Source organism: Camelus ferus, chromosome 13 (assembly GCF_009834535.1).
Source record: "Camelus ferus isolate YT-003-E chromosome 13, BCGSAC_Cfer_1.0, whole genome shotgun sequence".
NCBI lineage: Eukaryota > Metazoa > Chordata > Mammalia > Artiodactyla > Camelidae > Camelus > Camelus ferus.
Window position 1 is genome coordinate 4090157 of NC_045708.1, and position 21220 is coordinate 4111376.

At 53.0% G+C, this 21220-nt stretch overlaps 2 protein-coding genes across 3 annotated transcripts; both read left to right on the forward strand.

Moving 5' to 3' along the window:
- The first annotated feature begins 5968 nt into the window (after nucleotides 1–5968).
- On the forward strand, nucleotides 5969–13874 carry PHF13 (PHD finger protein 13). 2 transcript variants are annotated; one of them, XM_032495093.1, is made up of 4 exons: nucleotides 5969–6373; nucleotides 8708–8809; nucleotides 10118–10652; nucleotides 11204–13874. In XM_032495093.1, the coding sequence occupies exons 1-4, from the start codon at nucleotides 6335–6337 to the stop codon at nucleotides 11428–11430; spliced, it is 903 nt and encodes a 300-aa protein (XP_032350984.1). In that variant the 5' UTR covers nucleotides 5969–6334; the 3' UTR covers nucleotides 11431–13874. The 2 variants fall into 2 exon arrangements, with proteins under 2 accessions (XP_032350984.1, XP_032350983.1); XM_032495092.1 differs by lacking the exon at nucleotides 5969–6373 and adding an exon at nucleotides 6509–7118.
- Nucleotides 13875–14725: 851 nt separating this feature from the next.
- Nucleotides 14726–21165, forward strand: THAP3 (THAP domain containing 3). Its single transcript, XM_032495094.1, has 5 exons — nucleotides 14726–14880; nucleotides 17428–17620; nucleotides 19645–19707; nucleotides 20083–20187; nucleotides 20467–21165. The coding sequence occupies exons 1-5, from the start codon at nucleotides 14807–14809 to the stop codon at nucleotides 20749–20751; spliced, it is 720 nt and encodes a 239-aa protein (XP_032350985.1). The 5' UTR covers nucleotides 14726–14806; the 3' UTR covers nucleotides 20752–21165.
- The last annotated feature ends 55 nt before the right edge of the window (nucleotides 21166–21220 follow it).

Sequence of the window (21220 nt, forward strand, 5' to 3'; positions counted from 1 at the left end):
GATCTGGGACCTCCAGCGCCTGCCCACCCCTCTCTTGGGCCCGGCTGCTGTACAAAGCCCGGTAGGGACGAGCGAAGCCACCCCTTTCGCGCCAGACTTCCCAACTGCTCCAGGGCGGCTCGGTACAATGGCCTTTTTTTTTGAATTCCATTAGTTCCAAGGGTTGCTGTTAACCCTATCCCGGGACAGATTTCCGACGACAGGATTATTTTTACAATTCAGGACCAAAGCATGAACAAATACAAGGTTTTTAGGTGACATTTTTTTCTTGGCCCATCCGTAAGGGACGCGAGTCAGATGGCAGGAATCTGCTGCACTGTGTCCCTGCAGGAGTTTCAGACTTGACTAACTCGGTGGTTAACTTTCGTCAGCACACAAGGCGCAGTTTTAGTTTCCGATTCAGAGAGATTCTTTCAGGCTCCGGAGCTACCCTCTGAAGGGGGCAGGTCTGCCCTGACTGCCTTCCCTTACCCTGGTCTCGCCTCCTCTCCTGGAAATGGAAGTGGGAAAGGCAGGGAAGGAAAATCCATGGGAATTCCTAATATATTATTAAGCTGAACAAAAAACTGAAGAACCAGAAAATAATTTCAGAGAAAAAAAATAGCAGTTTTTTCTATTCCATGAGGGGCATTAGGGACCCTGAGGACAGGGCCCTCAGCTCAAGGTCAGATAGGGGACTACCTTAAAAACCAGGGGATGTGACCATTCGGATTTGTCACGGTCACTTGTGGGGTGCTGGCAAAGAAAGAAATCTTCCTTACCTTGGTTCCAATAGATGCAGTACCAGGACTGCACTTTCAATGAAACCATATGAAAAAAGTCCCTACTCGGAAGACATTTTTTTTGTTAGTTTAATATATGCTTTGATCAGTTTTAGAAAAGACCCTTATTCAGCCTCTTGTTTTGCAGATGAAACCTGAGTTTCTGTGATTTGCTAGCCCCCACCCAGTGCCCTGTGGGCTTGGCAAAGACATTCCTGATGGAGGCCTCACTCCGCCCACGTGTCCCAGGGCAGGCCAGGCACACCGGGAGTGGCTGTCATTTCTAGGTTCCACCTCAGCCGGCACAGCCTTTGGAGAAGACATCTTGTTTTTATTCCATCCCTGAAGTGAGAACTGTCTTGTAGGCTTTCTCTTCTACTCCTGAATCTCTAATCATCTGGCTGTGAGAAGGTGTCTGGTCTAAATTTCAGCATGGGAAGGACAGGCCTAAGTCAGAAAACATTCAGGTACCCAGGCGGCTGCCTGTTGCCCATAGATGGACTGTTCACACAGCTATTAACGGCAGCAGCAGCATTCCTGGGCCCAGGAGCCCAGCCAATAAGCTTACTTGCTCAAGCTTTGTGACAAGAAAGTCTGAGTAGCCAGGAAGTGGGGTGTTCATGAGGAAAAACACTACTGTCTCTCTGGGTCAGAACTCATCCACCTGGTATGGATCACATCTTGAAATCAGTAATGTTTCTACAGAGAAGAACTGAGTCCAGTTTTGTGTACTCCTAACAACAGGGGTTTATTTAACTCATGTTTCAGCTTTACTGTGAAGAATGATGATGTGGATGTTTATTGAAATGGAAAGATGTTCATGCTATAATGGCAAGCAAAAAAAATCTGATTACCCATAGTATAACCCAATTTGTTAAGTGCGTTCATATGCCTACCCCAAAATTGTGAGGGTAATATTTTCTCTAGGTAGTTCATCTGTTTTGGTTTTGCTTGTCCACATTTTCTTTCTGTCTTTCTTAAATATACATAACCTGTGTATTAAAGAAATATTACAAGTTCAAAATAAAATTAAAGATTCAGTTCTTGAGGAAAAAACAGTATATTACCTAAGACCTAACAGGCGCACATTTGAAGCTGCATAGATATCTAAGTCAATAAAGGAACGTGGTCAGAAAGGAAAAGAACAGATTTAGACTCACCAGCTGTGCTTGGAATTTTGAATAACCTGCTAACCTAAGCATGCTATTTAGTTCCTTTTTTTTGCTCATTAATCTCATGAGTTCAAAATGGGAATGTGAAAAATTCATTCACTGCATTACAACAATGTGATGGATACAGTCAGCGAACTGTATTAAAATTAGGGGATTTAAACTTCTTAAATATCGTCCAACACCCTGGCATGGTAGAGGCAGCACTGTTTGGTGAGGAAGGTGTTAACTCTAGCTAAGAAGCAAGCATGCAGGGAAAATGTATTTAAAGATTAAACTTCAATAAGCAAGTTTATACTGTATAGCACAGGGAAATATATTCAAGATCTTGTAGTAGCTCATGGTGAAGAAGAATATGAAAACAAATATATGTAAATTCATGTATGACTGAAAAATTGTGCTGTACACCAGAAATTGACACATTGTAAACTGACTATAACTCAATGAAAAAAAAAGATTAAACTTCAGCCATGAAGTGTACCCCTTCTAAAATCATGAAAATGGTCTTTGTCTAAGTAACTTTATGATAATGTGATTTAATGTGATTTGACAAATAATGGTACTATTTCATTAAAAAACATGAAAACTCCTTAATTTTGTTATTTGAATTTGCATTTTAGGTGGACAGGACCAGAGGTGACTGAGATAATTTTAAAAGCTGCTTTTACCTTTATTTTTTCTTTTCTTTGAGAACATATAGGGACACATAGCATAGCATTTATAGGGTCAAAAAAAGATTACACCTTTTTTCCTATTACACGTTCTGATTTTCTCTAATTCTGGGCCGCCTGAGGTGTGGTTTGTAATGCACTCACTGCACATATACTTTTTCCTTTAAGGGCTGTTCCAGTAGTCTCTGTTTATTAAGTGCATTATTATATGTAAATGACACACTGCAAGTAAAAACAAATAGTTTGGCACATAGTGCTAGCTATTAACCTTTATAATTTCCCTGTGAAAACTGTAACACAAGAGATTCATTTGATTCTTTTATGCATAGGTAATTTTCCTCACTATTTGAAAAGGTGACAATACATAGTTTGTACATTATTTATTAATGATTTAAAATTTTCACACATATATTCATACAGCAGGCAAAATAAAACGTTGAAAACAGTAACAAGGGCCCTGTCCCCCTAAAAGGTGAAAACAATAGTTTTGAGGAATTTTCACTTATTTTCCTCTCTTGCAAACGGAAGTAAGAAACGCAGAAAACTGAGGGTAGGAAAAATCTATATAAGAATTTCTAAGAATATCCTATTAGGCTGAACAGAAAGCTGAAATGCCAAAAAATAATTCCAGGAAAAATAAACATTTGATTATGTTCATACCCACACTCAAGTGCAGAGCCGAAATGGGAGGCAGAAGTCTTTCTTGAATTTTCCCCAAGTGAATGGAGTGTAGCTAGTGAGATTTAGGAAGGTGAAGCTATGTTTGGTAACCAAATTAAAATAACTACATTCTCAAGTTACTTACTGAGAAACCATGGTATTCTTAGTATGTTAAAACTTGTCACAACCTGTGCTAATGTTGGCTTTTTTCTTCCTCTTTCCTGAGTAACTATAATCATCTGAGACTTAGCATTCACCAGCAGATTTTTTTTTTTTTTTTTAAAGGAGGAAACAAGGACTCTCCAAGGATCTGGCTACTGTGGCTAATGCTCTTGCATTAATCATGGAATTCTAGATTTGCCCCCAGAGCCTAGGAGTATAGTACAGTACACGTGAGAAATAAACTGGATATATTGAAGAAACCTAAGCCTGTCACATAGAAAACTAGCTTTTATTATTCTCACAGCTACATATTATGCTACTGAATTTGGATCACTTATTGGTGTTATACTCCTTTTTGAGTCCTGGGAAGGGATGGTAGATACTAACATCTAAACCTCCTCCAAAGGGCTAAATTTCTAAGGGAAATCAAAGGAAGAAGAGACAACAGTCTTTGTCCATGAAGCTTTCTATTTCACTGGAGAGGCAGGCAGGGAGATGAGCTCAGTACACCAGGTAGTACTGATCACCTCTGTGTGCTAAGAACTACTGTTTACTAAGAATTTATTCGAGAAATAATATTGGATACCTATTCTGAGTGAGAGTTATCACTGTCACATGACACAATCCAAGACCGCGATTTCTTCTTTAGTGTGACTCAGTAGTCCAATATAGGTTCCCGAATTCTAGGCTGGTTTGTCATCAAGACCATTATTATTATGAACAAGTTCTTTACTTCAGTTTCTTAATTGGGGGATATTTACTGTTTATTATGTGAAAAATTATACTATCGGTAATAATGATCAGTTAAAAAAATTTCCCTCTTTTGTCATTTGGACTTACTCTTTTTTTGGCATTTACACTTTTAAACTACCAGTAGGATAATATTCTTCTTGGCCCTTTCATATTTAGGCAAAAGAAGTTGCTCCCGGTGAATCTGAACCTGGGCAACACTGGCTAACCTCAGGACACTGGCTCTGGCCATAGTGATCAGATAACATTTCCAAATCTGGCTAAATCATCTGAAAGTGACAACTCTGTGAGAAGTTGTTAATGGTGTTTCCACAGGCTAAATGCAATGTCTGTTTTTATCCTACTAGCTTTGGAAAGCACCACAATTTGTTATCACCTCTGGGGAGCCCTCCAATCTTCGAAGATCTTGCTTAAATAGTATTTTAAAAAGTAACAACAATAATAAGAGTAAACTACTACTTATTGAGGTACTCTAAATATTTTATAGCTAATGTAACTGAGGTTCAGAGAAGTATTTCTAAGATAAACTCAGCCTTTTAACCACTAAATGTTCCCAGCAGAGTTATCTTAACCACCCAAATAGCAATAGTCAACCAATGGAGTATTCACTCTCTCAGAATTAATCTCATCTTTTAGGGGCTCTTCCAGTCATCGTCTGACTTAGTATGATGAGTCGGTTTTCTGATTTGAGTTTAAAATTTTATGTTACTCCTCTTGAACAAATCTCTATCTTCAAAGCTATCAAATAGGTTATTGAATCATTTGCGTTTTGTGTAGATTTTTTTCTTTCAAATGGCTATTAAAAATATTGAAGTACATCAGTCTTCTTCATGGTAATTTTATCAGGGCAGTTAATTTTCAACTAAGTCTTCAAAGTCAATCAACCTTCAACATACAAAGTTGTAAAATACTCCGCGGTCCAGCGTTTAAACGCTGCCAACTCCTCAATTAAATATCAATAAACAATCAATGTCAATACCAAATATCTCTGTCACGTTTTTGCCTCACCCCACGGTTCTAATCCTGTGAAGAATATATTCAGGAAAGAATTCAATGTAAAGTTGAGAAAACAGGGGTGGTCCCAAGGTTAAGCGAAGAGGGAAAAAAAAGCGAATTTAAAGAAAACATCTTCTAAAACAGTGGTAACACTGATCTAGGTTTTTTAAAATTGCGGTAACCCGACACCCCAAACTGTTTCCAACCAGAGAGCCTCGGGCAGTCCTACCCCCGCTCGGCCTCGGTCCCGCCGTCCCGAGCCCCGGGGCAAGGAGCCGACTAGTAGACGCACAGCTGCGAAAACTCGAAGCGCGGGAGTGGAGCCGGGGGTCGGCTGCGAAGTCAGCACCCACCTCCCCGCCCGGGCCGCGGGGACCCCAGGCCCACAAAGAGACACAGACCCCCCGTCCCAAAGGAGAAAGAGGAAGTGCCAGCCGCCACCGCCCATCGAGACCAAGGCTGTCAGTCCCGCCCCCACCCGCCGGGGCGACCCCTGACCCTCCCCGCCCCCGCGGAGACCGAGGCGCTGCCGCTCGCGCCGCCCCACCCCCATCGCCGAGCCAGCGCGAGCCCCCGCACCTCCCCCGCTCCGGCGGCCTCAGGTCCGGGAGCCACCGCCTCCGCAGACCGGGCAGCTGCCGCGGAGCTCTGTGGGAGTTGGAGTCCTTGAGGCAGCCTTTGTGCGCCTCAGCTGCCAAGCTGGGGACTACGACTCCCACAATGCACTGCGCCAGCCCCAGTGCCAAGCCCCCTCGCCCTCCGCTTCCCGTCGCCCCCAGACTACAATTCCCGACAGCCCTTGCGGCTCTCCCGCCCTCCCTCCGGAGACACGAGCCGAACTGGGCGTCAGGTCGGGGAGCCGGTCGGGTTCCCGCTCGCTGCCGCCGCCGCCGCCGCCCCCCACAGCGACTCTCCCGCCTGCCCAGTCGCGCTGGTCGCGGGAGCTGCATCGACAACTCTGCTCGGTTGTGGAGCCGCCAGTCCGAGAGCACAGTGCCCGGGACGCGACACACCGAGCCCCCCAGCATCTCCAGCCGGGGCGACCCCTCCCGGGTCCGCCCTCGCCCTCCGCGGCCGCCGGAGCCCCCAGCCTTGAGCGGCTCCGCGGCCCTGCGCCCGCATCCCGGCCCCTGCACTCCCGCGGCCGCCGCCCCCAACCCTGAACATGGACTCCGACTCCTGCGCCGCCGCTTTCCACCCGGAGGTGAGTGAGAGCTGCGCCGCGATAGCCCCCAGCCCCCCCCCCCCGATCCTAAGCTCCCGGAGCCGGACCCCCGCTGACCGAGCTCCGCCCTCCCCTCCCCCAGTTTTCCCTCGTCGCCCACCTAGCGTCGAGCCCCGCCCCCCGCTCGGGCCCGCGCCCGGTCTTCTCCGCCCGCTTTCCGCGGTGTCCCTTCCGCGGGCGTCCGTGTCCTCCCGGCGCCCCTTCCCCCGGTCCGCCGCGTCCACCCCTCCCCGGCCTCGCATAGCCCCGGGATCTGTGTGCGTCCCCGGCCCCTCCCCGCAGGCCTGGCTTACCCCTTCCCCGCCCCCGGGGACCGGTCCGAGCTGCCGCCGCCCCGCGCTCCCGCTTCTCGGAGGGATCCCCCTCCCCCTCCCGGAGGGGTTTGCGGTCCCCCTCGAACCTAGACTCAGCTCGGCGCGCCCCCGTCTTCTTCCCTAATCCCCCGGGCCCAGTGGCCCGCGCCCCGCCCCCTGACTCCCGCTCGGCCCTCGCCCCCTCCGGCTCGGGGGAGGGGGGATTGTTTTTCGGGGTCTCCACCCCTGCGGGGGCCCGAGCCATGCTCCCACCCCCAGCGCGCTCGTCTCCCCCTCCGGGCCCCCGCCTCCGGGTTCTGCTCGCCCCGCCCCGCTCCCCCTCCTTCCGGGGATCGGCCCTCGGTTCTCCCGGCCGGCGCCCCCAGCGCCGTCCCCTCCCCCTCCCTCTCCCGAGAACGGCGGAGTCCAGGGTGCGGGTCCGGCCGCAGGCGGGTGGGGGAGGGGAGGCGGCGCCGGGCTCCCTCGCCCGCCCCGCTGCCGCCTCGGGGCTCGCGGGGCCTGCCAGACCCGGACCCCGAATCCTGGCCGGCTACCCGCGCCCCCTCCCCCGCGGGATGGGCCCCGCACCTTCCGGGGCCGAGTGCCTGCGGGGGGCGGCTTCCGCGGGAGGGCGGGGAGGGGGCCGCACCGCCATCTGCTTTTCCTAAAGGCGGCGGGGCTGGGGCGGAGGGCGCGGTGGGGGCGGCGCGGGTCCCCCGCCCCGGGCCCGAGGGCGCCGCCGCCTTCCACTCTGTCTTGGTTCCCGGCTGCCGACCCACTTCTACACGTTCCCCGCCGAAATAAAAGTTCTCCCCAAGAGTTTGAGGGCCGCGGCCCTCCCACCCGGCCGGAGGGAGGGCGGTCAGTTCTTTCCGGGGGTGGGGGCAGGGTCTCCCCGGCGGCCGAAGCGCTGGGGCCCGCGCGAAGTCGGCGCTCTGCTCCCCGGAGCGCCCCTCGGTCCGGGCGGCCGATGGGTGGGGAGGGGGAGGAGGTGGTTTGCTCTCACCGAGTGGAGAGAATAAAAAAAAAGTGGAGCCCTCGAAGCCGACTGCGGGCCGCGCTGTTTTCTAGGCGCTCTGCTGGGGAGGGGCTGGGGCGGGGCGGGCCGGGCCCAGGAGCCCACTTCCCCCATTTCCTCCCCAACTTTCACCCCAGCGGGGAGTGGGCCCCTAGGCTCTGGAAATGCTAGTTGAGCTCCTGAGGATGGGGTTGGGGGTGGGTGATAAAATGCTTAAAGAAAACCCTAGTAAATACGATAGACTGTAAGCCGAAGTGAAGCACAGTTGTTTTGCTTAGTAACAAATAAGAGCTTTTTTCTCCAAGCTGCTCTCTTAGGAGAAAATCCGTTCTTGTCGAGGGCGTTTCTTGATTGGGGATGGAACACACAGGCCGAAACTTCTAGCATCTTCAGAGTGCAAATGAGATTAGCAGGGTTGTTTCTGGGGTATATTTGGGTGCCTGGGCCCCGGATGGTCAGCACTGGAAGGGCCAGCAGAAAGTGTCTTCTCTGGAGGAGAGGTCCTCACGCAGCCGGGGCTGGGGAGGGGTCACTTGAGACTGAGCTCCAGGATCCCAGGCCTGAGCTCTGAAGATTAAGAACTAGTTGGTTTTTGGAGTCATTTAAACGACTTTAGTTACAGCTGTAGCAGCAGTTTATTTTCAAAATAGAAAATTTGTGGCAAAAAAGTAGATACTAGGCCTCTTGATAGGTCTGTAGAAACTCACAGATAGGGTCAGAAAATGTCACGTGAGTGCTGAGAAAGACTTTCGTGCAAGCTTTTATCTCGAACCAGTTTCCCAGTATTCTTGGCATAACGTGGTAATACTCCCTCTTTCAGCCTTCTTGAAAACAGTGTTATTTCTTGACCCGAACTTACCTTGTTTCTGGAGTGTTTGTGGATCTAAGGGTATGTCTTTGAGGGGCTGACAATAACAGCTGCAGCTTGCTTGGTTTTGTTTCTGGGATTCCACCTGTAAGTGTCTACTTTCAAACGCGCTCCATTTTCCCGCCTGTTAACAGGAGTATTCCCCCAGTTACAAGAGGCGCAGGACCGTGGAGGATTTCAACAAATTCTGCACCTTTGTCTTGGCCTATGCAGGCTACATCCCTTATCCGAAAGAGGTAATTTTCAGCATTTTTGAACCTTGCTGGCAGCAAAACCAGAGTTTTTGACAAGGCGGTGGGTCTGGAAGGGGTTACCTGGGAGGACTTAAGCCAATATTGGGGGAGAAATCTTTCTTACAAACTTGCAGCGTGGGAAGTGGTTCCTAAAACTGACAGAAAATACAGAGTTGTCTAGAAAATTATTTGATAAACTTTCAAAGTTTGTTTGCAAATAATGTATTTGATATCTGCTTGCTCCTTATGGCCAGTACTTACTGAGTGCTTACTGTGGCCAGGCACTGTTTTTGCTGTTGAAGTGATATGAGATAGGAGCTGTTATTTATCTCCATTTTAAAGATGAGGACTGTGGGGGAATGGAGCGAGAACTCCTTACTCTGGGTCATAGGCTAATCAGTGGTGGAACCCGGTGTTCAACCAGATCAGATGGTCAGGCCCGGTCCACCCTGCCCTGACTTGTGAGCGACCTCCTGGTTGCTGCACACGCCACATTACAGAATCTTCAGGGACTCATGGCCAAAATCCCATGTAAATTAAGGGATTTTTCTCCTTTGCTGAGAAATGGGCAGAGCTGTGGACCAGTGCTGCCATGGTGCTCAGACATGAGGGGGGGCTCATTCCTATTGTGCAGTGCTAAAAAGAAAGGAATCCAGTAGTTCTCAGAGGCCAAATACTAGCATTGGCTTGCTTACTGTTTCCACGGCCAGCTAGGTGGATAATGCTTGCTTGGTGCCATGCAAAATGTTGCCACTATTGGCAAATAAAATGCTTGAATGATCCGAAGGAACCATAGAGCTCAGCTCATTGCTTTTGGGCAGTAATTACTTACTTTGATTTTGCAATATTTTGGGATATCTCCAGGTTTTATAGTGTCAGAGAATTCTCACAATTAATTTAAATTCACTTAATTAAAAAAATACATCCTTCGGGAGAACAGCAGTGGGGAGATTGTACAGTCAGGAAAGATGAAAAGTTTGAGGGTCTCAGTACTCCCCTCACAGGCATGTATTGAGTAGCAAGTAAGTTCCTGGCTTGGGCAGGGGCTGAGGGTTCAGCAAGGGGTGGAGGTTCCCCCTGGTGAGTTCGCGTGCTATCTGGAAGGTCACACCAAAGTATTAATAACTCCCTTCCTAGGGAGTAATGCTGGTGAGAACTGGGAAGCTTGGGGTTGTGTGCCTCCGACATCTGCAGGTCTGACCTGACCTGGCTGGGGCGGCCCCGGGGGAGGCTCTGCTCAGGGCCCACTCTTGGAGCTGGGGGGCTGGTTGAAATAATCAGAACCTGCCACCTTTGTGTCTGTTCTTTCAGGAACTCCCTTTGAGGAGCAGCCCCAGCCCCGCCAACAGCACTGCTGGTACCATTGACAGTGATGGCTGGGATGCTGGTTTCACCGACATCTCATCCGCAGTGCCCTTGCCGGTCTCTGACCGCTGCTTTGGCCACCTGCAGCCCACCCTCCTGCAGCGAGCCAAGCCCAGCAACTTCCTGCTGGACAGAAAGAAGACTGACAAGCTGAAGAAGAAGAAGAAGAGGAAGCGGAGGGACAGTGACGTGCCCGGGAAGGAGGGCTACATGGGGGGCCTGCTGCAGCTGGAAGCCACCGACCCATATGGGGAGACCCCCACGAGCCCTGCCCTGCAGGATATCCCCCAGGCCCCTGGCGACCCCTGCTCGGGCTGGGACTCCGACACTCCTTCCAGTGGATCTTGTGCCACGGTGTCACCCGATCAGGTCAAAGAAATAAAAACTGAAGGCAAACGGACTATCGTCCGGCAGGGCAAGCAGGTGGTGTTCCGGGACGAGGACAGCACCGGCAACGACGAGGACATAATGGTGGACTCAGGTGAGAGTGCCCGGAGGACGGCGCGCCCTTGGCTGGTGCTCACAGCGGCCCCTTCCTTGCGGTGTGACTGTAGAGCGGGCCCACCACCTCCAGGGAGAAAGGTGCAAGAGGGTGGATATGGAGATGTTTAGGAAGGGGCCGTCACAGCTCAAAACAGCTGCGGTTCCAAAAACAGACCTCAAAATGTAAAAATGGCGTTGCCCACATGGAAGCACCTCATGGATGATTCCTGCTACCACACATTCCAGTGCCCTTTGTGTGGTGCGCTTGCTGCATTTTCAGAGAGGGAAGTGTCAGCCTTAAGTGAAACTTGAAATTGGTTTCATTTGTTGAGGTTCGGGTTTCACCACAGCTCAGCTGCTCTGTCCCATTGGAGAATGGCTTTCCTGAAGGGGGGGGTCCCAATGAAGGGTCCTGATGGGGGAGGGGTCCCAGTGGAGGACAGGTCCTGATGAGAAGGGGGTTCCCAACGGAGGGGTCCTTATGGAGGAGAGGCCCTGATGGAGAGACATGGTGAGAAGTTCCCCCCTTACGTGTTTCTCTTCTTTCAGACGACGACTCCTGGGACCTCGTCACCTGCTTCTGCATGAAGCCATTTGCCGGCCGCCCCATGATAGAGTGTAACGAGTGCCATACTTGGATTCACCTGTCCTGTGCGAAAATCCGGAAGTCCAACGTTCCGGAAGTGTTTGTCTGCCAAAAGTGCCGGGACTCCAAGTTTGACATCCGCCGTTCCAACCGGTCCCGAATGGGCTCCCGGAAGCTGTTTCTGGACTGACTGCTGGAGAGTGAGGAGACTGTGGGTGAGGAACCGGAAGGGACACTGGGCCTCTTGGCCCCTCTCTTAGTTGAGCACAGAACTCTCAGCTCTGGTGCGGGCAGACCCCTGCCACACAGGTGCCTAAGCGAAAGGACAGGCTGTCCAAGGTATAAACTGTACATAGCCAGTGACTGAATAAAATCCTCGTTGGCCAAAGCTGCTGCTGGAGCTGTGTTCTCTGCAGTGGAGGTGGACTACACACCCGAGTGCAGTGGGTTTGGTCCAGCTGAAGGTGAGGGTACGTGGTAGTTGTGAATTCTTGCTCTCATTGTTAACAAATGCCCGCTGATCGGAACAAGTGCTAGCTGTTGTTCCTGCTTCCGCTGTGTTGGGGAGAGATGTTCGGCTTCCCCGGCCTGTTTATGAACAGCCATACATGTAAGCTTCTTCTCGTGTGTGTCAGTCTTTTACCATAAGTGTCTGTACAGCAGCCATCAAAACTGCCCCTACCTTAGTGGTCTGCCCTCTCCCCTGCCTGGGGGGCTGCCCGCTGGAGTCCTGTGGTCTCACTCTGAGAGGAGCCCTGGGGTGGTGGGCTAGCTAGTGACCCCCAAGTTTCCTTCTGTTCATTAAAAGGGACAGTATGCGGCCACTTCTCTGTGGCAAGGGGGTCGGATTGGGGGATCAAGGTGGCCCGTGTTCATAACTCAGTTTCCTGTTTTGCACGATGTAAAAAAACCTGTCTTTTTGCACGAAATAGCCAAAAGTATTGGCAGACTTCTGCCTGGGTCCCCTTTCTCTCCATTTGGCTTCTGAGGGCCTGGGGGTGCCCGCCAAGCTGTTTCTAAGCGAGGGGGCACTTGGATTCTCTCCTTGTCTCTCCCCCTCACTTCATTCTGGTAGCAGCGTTAAAGGTTAGGCAATCGCTGGGGAACAGTGTTCCTCTACAGAGTGGGGTAAAGGAATATTGGGGGGAAGGCCTCTCCCATGGGTTCTTAGTGTGCCCCTCATACAGGCTGGCCTGCTGGTTCCATGGGGCAAGGTTAGGACTTTTGAAGCCTTTTTTTGTTTGGTTTGAATTGGTGAGTGAGTGACGTGGTAACATTGGCCTGCAGGAATTGAACTGTGCAGAGTTCCTTAGACCTTAACTAGGACCCTGGACTGGGGAGACCCCTGTGCAAGCCACCTCTGGGGAAGCCAGGGAGTGTGAGGCCCACGCGGGCCTCTGCTCTGGGGCAGTGTAGCCCGGGACACTGGTGGTTCTGGGGCTGGAGGAGAGGGTGGGCTCCAGCTTTCTCCGAAGTTGACATTGCTCTTTAGCAGTTCAAGTACTTGTTCTCAGAAATGTTTTTTTTTTTGTAAATCGATGAGTGTGTTTTCATAAACATTGTTTCTTATAAAGCATGAGAAGGGAAGGATGCCCAAGTTAGTCATGTTTACATGAAGATGGCCCCCCAGTCTCCCTGCTGGGGGCTTCTCCTGTGGTGCCCTCGTGCAGGGCTACGAGGCGGGCTTGGTCCACAGTTTCTCACTGAAGCACCGTAGCGGGTTGGACTGTACTTGACTAATCAGAGCCTGTATTTTGTCCTGGTATCTTTCATGCTTGACCAGCCAACTGCCTTTTTGTTTTGTTTTTACTTCTGTTACTTATATTAACATAAAAATAGAGAGAAATAGTTTCTGAAACCCATTTTATTGTGAAGATCCCCAAGGGAGAAGTTCTGCTGTAGAGAAAAATAGTAAGAAGCTGGCTTGAAACAACCTTCTCCCCAGACAACTGTCTGGCTCTCACTAGGGCAAACGTCCAGGAAAAGTTGGAGAGGAATTTGCCAAAGATCTGCCCCATGACATTGCCTGTCCAGTGTCTTTACCACCAGAGTAGCCAAAGTTTCAAAATGTTTCTCTCTTTAAAAAAAAAAAAAAAGAAATTCACAAAGTTTTAAAAGTGCATTTAAGAATAGGTGTGATTTTAGAGTGGAACTGCCTGCCAACACTGGCAATTGCCCTGTTGCTCTTAGAAGGTTCAGTGCCTGGTGGAAGTTCCTGGTGGTGGTTCAGTTCCTTTTCTGGAAGGCATTTGATACTCACCTCGATTTCTGTTTCCTTCATTTCCTTTCTGTTTTTTTTTTTTTTTTTTTTTTTTTTAACAGATTTATCCCTGTGGGTGGTGTCTAAGAAGTCAAGACACCTTGGTTTTTGTGTTAGATTGAGCTGGGCAGCTGCAATCAGCTTGATGCAAATTAGGCATGGCCCATCCAGGGGGTCCTGGTTGTTGGCTAATGATGTACGGGGAGGGAATGGTGTTACCCCCAAAGTAGGCCCCTCCCATTGGCTTTGGCCAGGCCAGACAATTAACATCGTTTACATGGTTCTGTGTAATTGTAAGTTTATGTGTATAAAGCGAAGCTGTTTCTGTGAAACTGTATATTTTGTAAATAAATATATTGCTACTTTGAGGTTCATGTCTAGCTTTAGGTGTTTGTATTCTAAAGGTTGAAGGACCCTTGTGTTTTTTCTCCCTACGTCACTGCCCCCAAACCATGATTACATGAAGACTTGGGAAGTTAAAGCATCTGAGTTTGGTTTAGCAGGATGAAAAGTGCTCACCGCCCTTACTACACTTTTATAGTAAATTCTCCAGAAACAAACCACAGTATGAATAGACATGAATAGCTTTCACAATTTCTTCATCAAACTGTGCATTACCTTAAACCCCAGTGAGTGGTTAACCAGCATTGTAAAAGCTGCAGCCTCCTCTCATGTTCTGCAGGTGACTGGAGTTACCCCCTAGGGTGCCCATTCTGCTCCTTTACACGTGGGGGTCCCCAGTGGCTGAGCCTGTTCGTCCATTAGCTGTGTCTGCCTAACTAATCTGGGACCAGCAGTGGTCAGCTAGTACCTCCTGTGTGATGTTTGAGCAGCCAAAGTATGAATCAACACCTTAAAATCTTGAAAATACTGGCCTAAGTGGGCGTTGAGCCTCTGGTTTCCAGTTGTTCAAGGCTGTGGGTGGGTGGGTGTGAATTTTGGAGGCTCCAAAGCAAGGAGGTGAGGGCGACGGGCTTCAGCGAATTGGGGTGGAACTTGGACCAGCCAGCCCAGTTGTGGGTGTCGGCCCGAGTTGGGCGCAGGAGCAATCTACCAGGCGCCTTGCAGGCCCCGTCCCGCCCCTCCCCGCCCCGCCCCGCCCGCCCCGCAGGCCCCTCCTCTCTTACTGGCCCAGCCCTGTTCAAGGCCCTGCCGCGCCCGGCAGGCCCCGCCCCAGCCACTCGCCCCGCCTCCACTGACCAGCTCCGCCCCATCCTCTGACCCCGCCCCTCCTGGTGTCTCGGCGGCGCCCGCAGGCCCCGCCGCTGCCATCTTTGTTAGGGGCAGCCGGGCCTGGCGTCTGGAGATGCCGAAGTCGTGCGCGGCCCGGCAGTGCTGCAACCGCTACAGCAATCGCAGGAAGCAGCTCACCTTCCACCGGTGAGGGTCGGGGGCGCCAGGGGACTCGGGGGCCCGATTCGTCTGGGCCGGTCGGCCGCGGCCCCCGCCGGAACCCCAGACCTGGAGCGTCGGGTGGGGACGCCAGGGCCGCTGCCCGGCCTCCGGGGAGGCCCGAGGGCGTGCGGCCGAGCCCTTCGCGGAGGGGCGGCGGCTCGGAGACCGGCGAGGTCCCAGGCCAGGAAGTCTGACACCGCCATGGCCGGCTGGGCGCGCGAGGAGACGGTCGGGGAGGCTGCGTAACCTGCCCACAGGCGCACAGCCTCCTGCCGGTCCGGGGAGCCGCGTGCGGGGAAGGCCGTGGAGGGCCTGGGGCGCGCTCAGCTCCGGGCTCAGGCCGCCCCCCGCTAGCGCCCCTGCAGTATTTAGGTGTGCGTTCCCCCCGCGGCCCGGGGACTTTAACTCGTTCCCAGCCGCAGCCCGGAACGTCGTAGGTGTTCAGTATTTGCTGCAGGAATGAGCCAGGGTGACGTCTCTCAGGTTTGCGGTGCGTCGGGCGCTCTGCTTCTCTCTCCGGGCCTCATGTCAGAAAGAAAGGGTGGGATGGAGGTACGGGAACGTTCCAGAGGGTGGGGGCTCGCGGGGCCTGGACGCGCGGACTTTGCGGTAGGATGGCGGAGCCTTTGGAGTCTGTCCCTCCGCGCCCCGTGTTCCGGGCCTGGCCGAGTAAATGGGTGCCTGCCCGGGAGATCTCGCGCTCCGGTGCCGATCGATCGAGTGTTGCACGCTTTCAAGGTGCCAGCCGCGGCCTCTTCCTCGGTTCCATTCAGAGCGGGACTCCCTAGGGCTGCTGCTCTCCTTGTCTCCACTTCCTCTCCTCCTACTAGCATTTTCTTTTTCAAAGTGAACGTGCCTATTGTAAACTGCATATAGACACCTACAGAAAAGTGCACAAATCACAAATACACAGCCCAACCAGTTTAACAAAGTGATCACCCCGTGTGACTGTGATGAACTGAACAACACAGCCCTCAGGAGACCCCCCCCAACCGCGCCCCCTTCCAGCCCCTCATCCGCCCAGGTCCCCAAGGGGAAGGCATTCCTGCTTTCTGTCAGAGCGGATTGCTTGGCCTTTTTGGAACCTCACAGGGATGGAATCACAGCACTGTGTTTTTTCCTGTCCTTTGCTCACCACTGTGTCTGAGAGTCCCCCGTGTGGCCTCAGCAGCAGCTCATCCTTTGCAGAGCTGCTTAGTGTTCCATGAATGTATTTACCAAAATTGACTTGTTCTACAATTGAAGGGCATCTGGGTGCCTCTGTGTTTTGGCCCATTATGAGCACATGGCTCTGGGCGTTTTTCCAGGACTTGTCTTCCAGCACCTGTATCTGTAGTTGTCAGTTGGGTGTGTACCTCGGGGCGGTGTTGCCACCAGTTCTCTCTCGTCCATTCCAGTCAGTCTCTTGCCCCCAACACTCCCACAGAAGAGCTCTGTCAAGTCCCCAGTGGCCTTTATGCTGCCAAATGCCATGGTCCATCCTCCTCTGAATTGATCTCTCTGCAGCATTTGTCACAACCGACAGTTGACCCCTTGAGGCCCCTTTCCCACTTGGCTTGTAGGACACCTCTCAGCCTCTACCTTTGTCACAGTGTCCCTTCTCAGTCTCCTTGGTTGGAGATGTTGGAGCACTTTGGGGCAAGAGCCATGCCCCTGTCTCGTCCATGTCCACATTCAATCCCCAGGGCACCTATCACCCAGGCTTATGGCCCTGCCACCCTTTATGTGGGGACGGCCCCACCGTGACATCTCCAGACACGCATGTCCAGCTGCTGCTCAACTCCAGCACTTGGAGGTCTAAAAGACACCTCAGATTCTACGTCTAACATGTAAAACCAAACTTCCAACCCTCCAAAGCTGCCCCTCCCACTCCCCCATAGTCTTAGTATGTGAAACTCCCTCCTTTCTCTGCTTCACGGCCCATTTTCAGAATGCGTCCCAGATCTGCCTGCTCATTATCCCCTCCTGCTGGTGCCTTGATCCCAGCCCCCAGGTGCCCTCCTACAGTAGCCAGGGTGGACTCCACTTGTCACCCTCTGCCCGAGCCTCCAGGAATCCCCCTCCTGCCCGAGGCCTGTGTCCTTCTCTTGCTGTCTCAGCCAACCCTGCCTCTGACCGCTCAGTTGTCCCCCCTCAGGTGGCCTTCCCGACCATTTCCTTCTCTGCATTCCTACACAGCCCATGGCTGTGTGGTGTCCCGTCTGTCTCCCCATTCTAGAATGTAGGCTCCACGAGGGCAGGCTGTCTGATTCACTCCCACTCCCCCAGCCCCGGGAGCAGGCTCAGCACAGAGCAGGGCCTGGAGGGATGGACTAGAAACAGCTCTCCTGGGCTCTTTGGCCACATTCTTGTCCCAAGTTTCCGACTGAGGGTGCCGTAAACAGCCAAGACAGAGGCTTCCCAAAGCACATGTGGTTTAACAGGATGAGGCCTCTGACTTTTCCAGGCTGTTCAGTAAAACACGGTGTGGGGAACCCTGCCGGGCCCCAGCCGGCTAGCCAGCCCCTCACCCCTCCTTGCTTTGCCGCTCAGGTTCCCATTCAGCCGGCCCGAGCTGCTGAAGGAATGGGTGCTGAACATTGGCCGGGGCAACTTCGAGCCCAAGCAGCACACAGTCATCTGCTCCGAGCACTTCCGACCCGAGTGCTTCAGCGCCTTTGGGAACCGCAAGAACCTGAAGCACAACGCGGTGCCCACAGTGTTCGCCTTCCAGGGCCCCCCGCAGGTGCGCTCGGCTGCGGGGCCCCAGGCTGGGTGCGGGTGTGGGTGTCATGTGCGGGGATGGCAAAGGCTGAGAACTACCAACCTGTGGCACTGTCGGGCCTCTGGCTTCAGAGCCCAGCCGGCCTAGCTGGCCATGACCTTCACTTTAGGGAACTTGCAGTTTAAAGGTGCTTTAAAAATAAATCACGTTGCACAATGATGCTATAGAAGCAGCCTCCTGGCAAGCGTGCCAGGAGCTTGGTCCTCTGCATCTCACTTTTGGTGCCACTCGAGGGCAAAGCACCTTCTCCGCGGTGTTGCATTCAGACCTCGTCCTCCTCTTGCTTGTAGTAGCCGGCGCTGGGGAGCACGTGGCCAGGAAGCCAGAGGCTGTGCCACTGCCACCCGGCAGGTCTCCATTAAGTCCCACCAAGTGCTATACCGCCTGGGGCACAGGACCGTGTGCAGGCGGAGCCCTGGAGGGAGACCAGGGACAGTGTGGCAGAGGCTCGGAGGTGGAGGGGATTTGGGTGACTCAGGAGCAGCCTCAATTCAGGCTGGTGGGAGGGCGCAGGGCCCAGATGGTGACAGGCTCGGACGGGTGGTGGGTTTTGGGGTGAGGCCACTGGGGAGGGACTTGGCTTTGGAAGACTCCCGCGGGCTGGAAGCTGGTTTGGACGCCTGTGTTGTGTTGTTGCGGGTGAGGGCAGTCATGGTGGCCTGAGCCGAAGTTGGGCATGGTGATGAGAGGGGGACGGAGCGGATGGACTTTGCAGACCCTGAGTTACAGGGTGTGGGGAAGGACAGGTGGCTGTTTGTGAGCAAACACGCTCAGAGCATCCTGGGTCAGGGGCCGGCCCTTGACCTTCCCTTTGCTTGATCTCTCGGCCTCACCCTCCGAGGCTCCCTGTGCCTGTACGAGGCCCCTACTCTGCCCTTCTCCTCTGTCTTCCTGGCACCAGCGAGCATCTTCTGTCCCCATGGAGCCTCTACAAGGGCCTTGCTTGGCTCCCCTGCTTTATTCCCAACACCCGGAATGGTGCACAGAGTAGCTGCGTGATGCAAGAGGCTTTTCTTTTTTTCATTTAAACATGGAAGTCCTTTTATTATACACACACACACACACACACGTGTGTGTATATATATATGTGTGTGTGTATATATATATCTTTTAAAAATTGAAGTATAGTTGACTTAGTGTTTCAGGTGTACAGCAAAGTGATTCAGATTATTTTCCATTATAGGTTATAAGATATTGAATATAGTTCCCTGTGCTATATGGTAGATTCTTGTTTATCTGCTTTATATATCTGTATCATGTATATAACATGTATCTGTTAATCCTAAATTCCCAATTATCCCTCCCCCGCTATTTTATATATATGTATATATATATATTTTTTAAATTTTATTTTATTGTGGTAAGAATACTTACCACACGAGATCTACCCTCTAAACAAACTCTTCAGTGCACAACACAGGACTGCTGACTGGAGGCACCATGTTGTGGGGCAGGGCTCTAGAACTTACTTTGCTTATCTGAAACTTTATGCCTGCTGATTAGCAATGCCCCACACCCAATTCAATGCACACTTGTTAATAGAATGCAGTACTTTTACGCATTTGAGGTAAAGTGTTTGCCCCGAAGTGAGAGATTACAGGTTAACAACTGGGGGACCCTTTGTGATTCTGCTCCTTAATACTTCCAGTGCCCGGAGCCGTGGAGAAACTGGTTCAGGCCCCAGCCCAGCTCTGTGGATGCCTAGGGACTGCAGGCTCTGAGTGGGCTGTCTTCCACCAGAAGGCCACCACTGAGTCACCCACTACGTGCCATAAAGAATGCCAGGCCCTGGGGCATCAGTGATGGTGGGAGTAGAGCTGGGCTGGGTCTCAGGGCCGGTTAACTGAAGGCATCTGGCTGAGTGTGGGGGCAAAGAAGTGCGAGGCCTGGCGCCTGGCCTGGGGCCCTGGCGGGTGCAGACCGGCTCAGACCCAGAGGGAGCTGAACCTTGGGGCCCGTCTGCAGCTGCTCCCTGTCTCTCGCAGCTGGTGAGGGAGAACACGGACCCTGCCTGCGGGAGTGCAGATGCCACCTCTGAGAAGGGACAGGTGAGTCTGCCCCAGCTGTCACCGAGCGTTGGGACTTGAACTGAGGCACCCTCCTGCCGGGCTGGTCTGCTGGGGTTTGTTGTACTTTCTCCAAGTTGGGGTTTTGGATTCTCTCTTTTCCTAGAGAAGGGAAAGCTGAGGCCTCTCATGCCTTCTTCCAGTTCATTGTCAGGCAGTGCAGTTGGTCGCAAGTCTGGCCCCTGCTCCAGTTCTGGGGGTCCAGGCCCAGACCTGTGGAGGAGGCTGCTGTCCTGCGGGTTCCCTGGCCGAGCCACTCCCAGATGGGGGGAGGGGATTCCTGGAGGAGCAGACAAATGACAGCTGAGGGAGGATCCGGTGTCTGCACTGCTCAGGCGCCCGTCCTGTCGTCCCCAGGCCCTCCCCGAGCCAGGGGCCAGGGAGTGTGGCCCAGGGAGAAAGACGGACACTACGCTGGAAGGACTGCGGCCGCCCGTGAACGCTGGAGGCCTGGGAGAACAGGTGAGGCGCCAGCTGCGAAGGCAGCGTGTGGCTGGTCTCAGCATGAGGGTGTCTGCGTCAGACAAAATGAAGAGAACTGGTACCCAAACCGCCAGCACCATGGCAGCTGGATTTCAGGCCTTACCAGTGAAATTACCAGCTGCGATCCAGCACACGTGGGTTCCGGGAGAGCTGGGGAAGTGAATGCTGCTGCAGGCCTTCTGGGGCCCTCCCCCTGCCCCTTCCCGCGGGCCACGGGCCTCTGGGCGCCGCTCACCTGTCCCTCCCCTCCGTCCTCAGGTCCCGCCGCCCAGGCCGGGAGCTGCCCAGGCGCCAGGTCAGCAGGCGGGTCCCGCGGTGGGCAGGCCCCTCCCCGTGCAGCCTTCCGACCACAGCTACGCCCTTTTGGACTTGGATGCCCTGAAAAAAAAACTCTTCCTGACGCTGAAGGAGAACGAGAAGCTGCGCAGGCGCTTGAAGGCCCAGAGGCTGGTGATACGGCGGATGTCCAGTCGCCTCCTCCGCGCCCGCAGCGCAGGGCCGCCAGGACTGCAGGCACTGCCCGGGCCAGGGCCGCAAAGCTGAGTCTCCGGGCCAGGACCTTTCAGCCCTGCCAGCCCGACCGCTGACACTTGAGGAGCCCAGTGCCTCCTGGGAGGGGCCAGGCCTTGAGCCGACACTCCACTTCTCCCGGAGGCGACAGCAGGCCCTTTGGCACCAGCTGGGCTGCGTCCCTGGGACCTTCGCCTGGGAAGCCATCCTGAGCCGCGGTGTGGCAGATGCTCCCCCAGCCCGGAGGAAGGGTTTCCTTGAGGGGCAGCAGGGCCAGGGAAGGATGCCGGCGGGGAGTGGCGAGCTGGCTCTAAGGTGGTGGGAGGGTCCCCTCCTTCGCTGGACAGCTGGCTCTCCCTGTGGTGGTGACCAGCTTCTGTTCTAAGGAGCCCCGCCTGGCCCAGCCAGGGTTGGGCAAACAACGTAATAAAGTGTCTCCCTGTGCCACCCGCTCCCTCCGTCACTGAAAACGAGTGGCTCTTGTCTGAGCTGCTCCCCTCTC